At 37.6% G+C, this 6,476-nt stretch overlaps 1 protein-coding gene across 2 annotated transcripts in view; it reads left to right on the top strand.

The window, feature by feature from the left end:
* Window positions 1–1,916: 1,916 nt before the first annotated feature.
* The window catches only part of rilpl2 (Rab interacting lysosomal protein-like 2), a 12,364-nt gene continuing 7,804 nt past the window's right edge, over window positions 1,917–6,476 (top strand). For both annotated transcript variants that reach the window (XM_062024020.1, XM_062024019.1), the window contains exon 1: window positions 1,917–2,576. In XM_062024020.1, coding sequence (XP_061880004.1) covers window positions 2,283–2,576 — 294 coding nt within the window. In that variant the 5' untranslated portion in view covers window positions 1,917–2,282. The remainder of the gene's footprint in view (window positions 2,577–6,476) is intronic.

The following is a 6,476-nucleotide window of genomic DNA, read 5'->3' as shown; positions in this document are numbered from 1 at the left end:
GTTTTTTTCATAGTTTGGCCGCCCGGGGTGCGACTTATACTCAGGATTAACTTATGTGTGAAATTATTAACACATTAGCATATTATTTAGCTCATTCACGTAAGAGACTAGACGTATAAGATTTCATGGGATTTAGCGATTAGGAGTGACAGATTGTTTGATAAACGTATAGCATGTTCTATATGTTATGGTTATTTGAATGACTCTTACCATAATATGTTACGTTAACATACCAGGCACGTTCTCAGTTGGTTATTTATGCCTCATATAACGTACACTTATTCAGCCTGTTGTTCACTATTCTTTGTTTATTTTAAATTGCCTTTCAAATGTCTATTCTTGGTGTTGGGTTTTATCAAATACATTTCCCCAAAAATGCGACTTATACTCCAGTGTGACTTATATGTTTTTTTCCTTCTTTATTATGCATTTTCGGCCGGTGCGACTTATACTCCGGAGCGACTTATAGTTCAGAAAAATACGGTAATAGTTTTTATGACCGCTTCAGACCCATTGGAAACATTGATGAAATCACACATTTTTATTTGTATGTATCATTTAAGAAAACAAATACTTATTGTTCATTATTACTTATTTTGTTTTGATGCAGAGTAGAGTTATGACTCTCCAATTACTGATGTTAATAGTTATTACTGAAGATGTCCGATATTACATTTTAAATGCTTTAAAATGTAACATCGGAAATTATTGGTATCGTTTTTTTTATTATCGGTATCGTTTTTTTTGTTTTTTTATGTTTTTATTAAATCAACATAAAAAACACAAGATGTACTTACAATTAGTGAACCAACCCAAAAAACCTCCCTCCCCCATTTACACTCATTCACACAAAAGGGTTGTTTCTTTCTGTTATTAATATTCTGGTTCCTACATTATATATCAATATATATCAATACAGTCTGCAAGGGATACAGTCCGTAAGCACACATGATTGTGCGTGCTGCTGGTCCACTAATAGTACTAACCTTTAACAGTTAATTTTACTCATTTTCATTCATTACTAGTTTCTATGTAACTGTTTTTATATTGTTTTACTTTCTTTTTTATTCAAGAAAATGTTTTTAATTTATTTATCTTATTTTATTTTATTTTATTTAAAAAAAAAAGGACCTTATCTTCACCATACCTGGTTGTCCAAATTAGGCATAATATTGTGTTAATTTGCACGACTGTATATATCGGTATCGGTTTATATCGGTATCGGTAATTAAGAGTTGGACAATATCGGATATAGGCAAAAAAGCCATTATTGGACATCCCTAGTTATTACCAAACAGGAATCACGTACAAACTTTAAAGATTTGCTGGTTTAGTTTAGTTTATTAAGGATCCCCATTAGTCTACACCGCAGTGGAGACTATTCTTCCTGGGGTTTTTTGATTGATTGATTGAAACTTTTATTAGTAGATTGCACAGTGAAGTACATATTCCGTACAATTGACCACTAAATGGTAACACCCCAATAAGTTTTCAACTTGTTTACGTCGGGGTCCAAGGCAAAAACATCACACAATCACAAAACAAAAGATTAAAATGCAGTACAACATGATCAAATAATACCAATTTGTAACACAAAAATAGCAACAACAAAGAACCAAAAAATATATATAATAACTTCGAGTTTACATAATAATGTTCATACCAAAGATACAAAGATAATATAATGGTGTGACGTCACTTCATGCCACTATATATTTTTTTAAGACAAAATCATTTGCTGTCAGCACACTTTTAAAACTAGACTGTTTGTGTGTCCAGTGATTCAGCAAGACTGGCATGCTTATGATTGCTGGTTGCCATGGTGATCTGGCCGGACAGCGAAAAGGGGGCGGAGCTACCACGCTGCAGCATTACACACCTCAAAGCACTTTAACGCATCAAAGCCTTCCTAAATTCTTCCCAACTGGTATTTCTTCGGGATAGCATGGTTACGTGAAGGCCACAAAAGTACTATTAATAAAGTAAAAAAAATACTAACAGTATTCTAGATGAACCAGAGTGGAAAGTAGTTTGAGTGGCCGTGAGTTATCTTGACGTGCCTGTGTACTCTTTGTGCCCACCTGTAGCTAGGATACTTAGCCCTCCTCTGCTGCCGGGCTCAGGACGCCATTGGCGGATGAGTGATGGGGGATGTACCGCTCCTCTGGAAGTCAGCCCCTGGCAACATATGCGCGGTTGGAGACCAGCGACGACGATAACTATCAACTTGAAGGAGTCCCCGCACACTCCTGTTTAGTTTTCTTCCAGGAGGGTTCACCGACATGGACTTCGCCGAGGAGTCGTCGCCCGCCTTGGCGTTCGAGAAGGAGGCTTTGGAGCTGACGGTTGAGGACGTGTACGACATCTCCTACGTCATCGGACGAGACTTGTTGAGGATCAGCCACAGCGGCGAGGAAGTGTCCGACCTCCAGTTCAGGATAGTCCGCGTTTTGGAGATGTTCGAGACCATGGTCAACAAGTACAACTTGTCCCTGGAGGAGCTGAAAATGGAGCGGGACAACCTGAAGACCGAGCTGGACCGCATCGTCACGGAGACATCCACAGGCCAGGGAACGGTGAGTTTGTTCTCAAGTCACTCACAGTGTGAACGTGATGTGCAAATACGAAGTTTACCGCGTTAAAACATGTTACTTTAACTCATAAGAGATTCCTATGGGGACAATTTGTAGTTTCTAGCCATTTTAGGGAAAATATACTAGATAATAATGCTTTTTTTTAGGGAAAATTTACTAGATAATAATGCTTTAATAAGCCTCATTATTTATCATAATAATAATAATAGATTTTATTTGTAAAAAGCACTTTACATTGACTAAACAACCTCAAAGTGCTACAGTTTATTAAAAAAAATAAAATAAATAAAAATAAAAACTAGAAAGCCAAATAGATAAAACTAGTATGCATATATCTAAAAAAAAAAAAAAGAGTATTTTTTTTAAAAAAAAGGGTTTTAAATAGGGATGTCCGATAATATCGGCCTGCCGATATTATCGGCCGATAAATGCGTTAAAATGTAATATCGGAAATTATTGGTATTGGTTTTTTTATTATCTGTATCGGTTTTTGTTTTATTAAATCAACATAAAAAACACAATATACACTTACAATTAGTGCACCAACCCAAAAAACCTCCCTCCCCCCATTTCTTTCTGTTATCAATATTCTGGTTCTGATTGATTTTGATTGATTGATTGATTGAGACTTTTATTAGTAGGTTGCACAGTGAAGTACATATTCCGTACAATTGACCACTAAATGGTAACACCCGAATAAGTTTTTCAACTTGTTTAAGTCGGGGTCCACTTAAATTGATTCATGATACAGATATATACTATCATATATTCTATCATCATAATACAGTCATCACACAAGATAATCACATTGAATTATTTACATTATTTACAATCAGGGGTGTGGAGGGGGGGGGTATGGACATCAAGTAGTGGACATAGAGAGAGAGAGAGATCAGAAGGCATAAGAAAAAGAAAAAGTATCTGCATTTGATTGTTTACATTTGATTATTAGCAATCCGGGGAGGGTGTTAGTTTAGGGTTGTAGCTGCCTGGAGGTGAACTTTTATTGCGGTTTTGAAGGAGGATAGAGATGCCCTTTCTTTTATACCTGTTGGGAGCGCATTCCACATTGATGTGGCATAGAAAGAGAATGAGTTAAGACCTTTGTTAGTTCGGAATCTGGGTTTAACGTGGTTAGTGGAGCACCCCCTGGTGTTGTGGTTATGGCGGTCATTTACGTTAAGGAAGTAGTTTGACATGTACTTCGGTATCAGGGAGGTGTAGCGGATTACTACATTATATATCAATATATATCAATACAGTCTGCAAGGGATACAGTCCGTAAGCACACATGATTGTGCGTGCTGCTGGTCCACTAATAATACTAACCTTTAACAGTTAATTTGACTCATTTTCATTCATTACTAGTTTCTATGTAACTGTTTTTATATTGTTTTACTTTCTTTTTTATTCAAGAAAATGTTTTTAATTTAGTTATCTTATTTTATTATTTTTTTAAAAAAGTACCTTATCTTCACCATACATGGTTGTCCAAATTAGGCATAATAATGTGTTAATTCCACGACTGCATATATCTGTTGATATCGGTATCGGTTGATATCGGTATCGGTAATTAAAGAGTTGGACAATATCGGAATATCGGATATCGGCAAAAAGCCATTATCGGACATCCCTAGTTTTTAAGCCTTTTTTAAAAGCTTCCACGGTCTGTGGCACCCTCAGGTGGTCAGGGAGAGCGTTCCACAGACTGGGAGCGGCGGAGCAGAAAGCCCGGTCTCCCATTGTTCGTAGCTTTGTCCTCGGAGGTTGGAGGAGGTTAGCCTGTCCGGAGCGGAGGTGTCGTGTGGAGGATTTGGGTGTGAGTAGTTTGAGGTAGAGGGGGGCATTTCCGTGGAGGCACTGGTGATGACGAAAAATGTCCCATCCAAAACTGTTCAAACTACTCTACTTCCATCCATCCATCCATTTTCTGCCTAATATATTTTGATATTTGATACATCAATTTTCTATACGACTTGCTTAAAATGTCAACACTACATAAAAAGTGACAAAATTGTTGTTCGTGATTTAAAATGTCCATTGAAAAAAACGTCAAAAATATCATTTTTGATCCCAAATGTATCTACCTATCCATTTTCCATACCCCTAGCCTAACATGTCGACACTACACATAAATGACCCAATAAGAATCACCATTAAAAGCCATTTTGTGGCTTTTAATGCCTCACAATCAAACACTTTTATGTTCAGATACTGAAGAGATGTTTATTGGGATAAGGTAAACATCTGTTCAGTATTTTGACATAAAAGTGTTTGATTGTGAGGCATTAAAAGCCACAAAATGCAATGGGTCCATCAGACCCACAAACGCTGGCTGATTAACAACAATATAAACATTACACAAGGGTTAAAAGGCAATTTCTAAACCTTAATGTAAAAAAAACCCAAAACCTGTGTTTTGCGGTCTGACGAGTCCACATTTCAAATTGTTTTTGGAAACTGTGGACGTCGTGTCCTCCGGACCAAAGAGGAAAAGAACCATCCGTACTGTTCTATGCGCAAAGTTGAAAAGCCAGCATGTGTGATGGTATGGGAGTGTATTAGTGCCCAAGGCACGTTAAAAGGAAAGGCCATGTAACACAGTGGTAAAAATGCCCCTGTTCCAACTTCTTTGCAATGTGTTGCTGCCATTAAATTCTAAGTTAATGATTATTTGCACAAAAAAAAAATACGTTTCTCAGTTCGAACATTAAATATCTTGTCTTTGCAGTCTATTCAATTTGAATATAAGTTGAAAAGGATTTTCAAATCATTGTATTCTGTTTTTATTTACGAATTACACAACGAGCCATCTTCACTGGTTTTGGGGTTTTGTATCTTTTAACACAACATATTTCATGTTGCACTATTGGCTTTCATTTTCTCTACTAGTTGACACTACTTTTCCCCATTCAAAGCATGCAGCAACAAACGTAAAGCTTTTTATGTGAGGTTCATTAAGGAGTCTAAATTGTCTTGACACTTTTTCCAAAACTCTTACATCGGGTCATTCCATGGTCTTACAAAAACTAATTCATGGAGTAAGATAAGATTGTAACAAAACCACTTAAAGGGGTTGTTTGCAACATTGTCACAGATGCCTAAAGGTACAATGTATTTTACAAAGTTAGCTGTCATTGAAGGTTTATTCTATCATGACAACAACAAGACTGGAAATTGCTCGTTGCTTCTCTTGAAATGCTTTTGCACGCGTGCACGCACGTGTTGACCAGACCGTGTGAGTGACAGCCGTAAACACCAGTCATTTTTTTCCGGGACGGTAAAAATGCTTATTACTAGGGATGTCCGATAATATCAGACTGCAGATATTATCGGCCGATAAATGCTTTAAAATCGAATATCGGAAATTATCGTTATCGGTTTCATAATTATCGGTTTCAAAAAGTACAATTTATGACTTTTTAAAACGCCGCTGTGTACACGGATGTAGGGAGAGGTACAGAGCACCAATAAACCTTAAAGGCACTGCCTTTGCGTGCCGGCTTAGTCATATATCTACGGCTTTTCACGTTCACAAGTGAATGCCAGCATATTTGGTCAAAAGCCATGCAGGTCACACTGAGGGTAGCCGTATAAACAACTTTAACACTGTTACAAATATAAGCTACACTGTGAACCCACACCAAACAAGAATGACAAACACATTTCGGGAGAACATCCGCACCGTAACACAACAGAACAAATACCCAGAATCCCTTGCAGCACAAACTCTTTCTGGACGCTACAATATACACCCCCGCTACCCCCTACCCCCACACCCCTCACCCCACCTCAACCCCGCCCCACCCCCCGACCCCGCCCACCTCTCAGGGAGAGCATGTCCCAAATTCCAAGCTGCTGTTTTGAGGCATGTTAAAAAAA

This window comes from Entelurus aequoreus, linkage group LG17 (assembly GCF_033978785.1).
Source record: "Entelurus aequoreus isolate RoL-2023_Sb linkage group LG17, RoL_Eaeq_v1.1, whole genome shotgun sequence".
Classification (NCBI taxonomy): domain Eukaryota; kingdom Metazoa; phylum Chordata; class Actinopteri; order Syngnathiformes; family Syngnathidae; genus Entelurus; species Entelurus aequoreus.
Note: the sequence above shows the minus strand (reverse complement) of the source record. Positions and strands in the feature narration are given on the sequence as shown.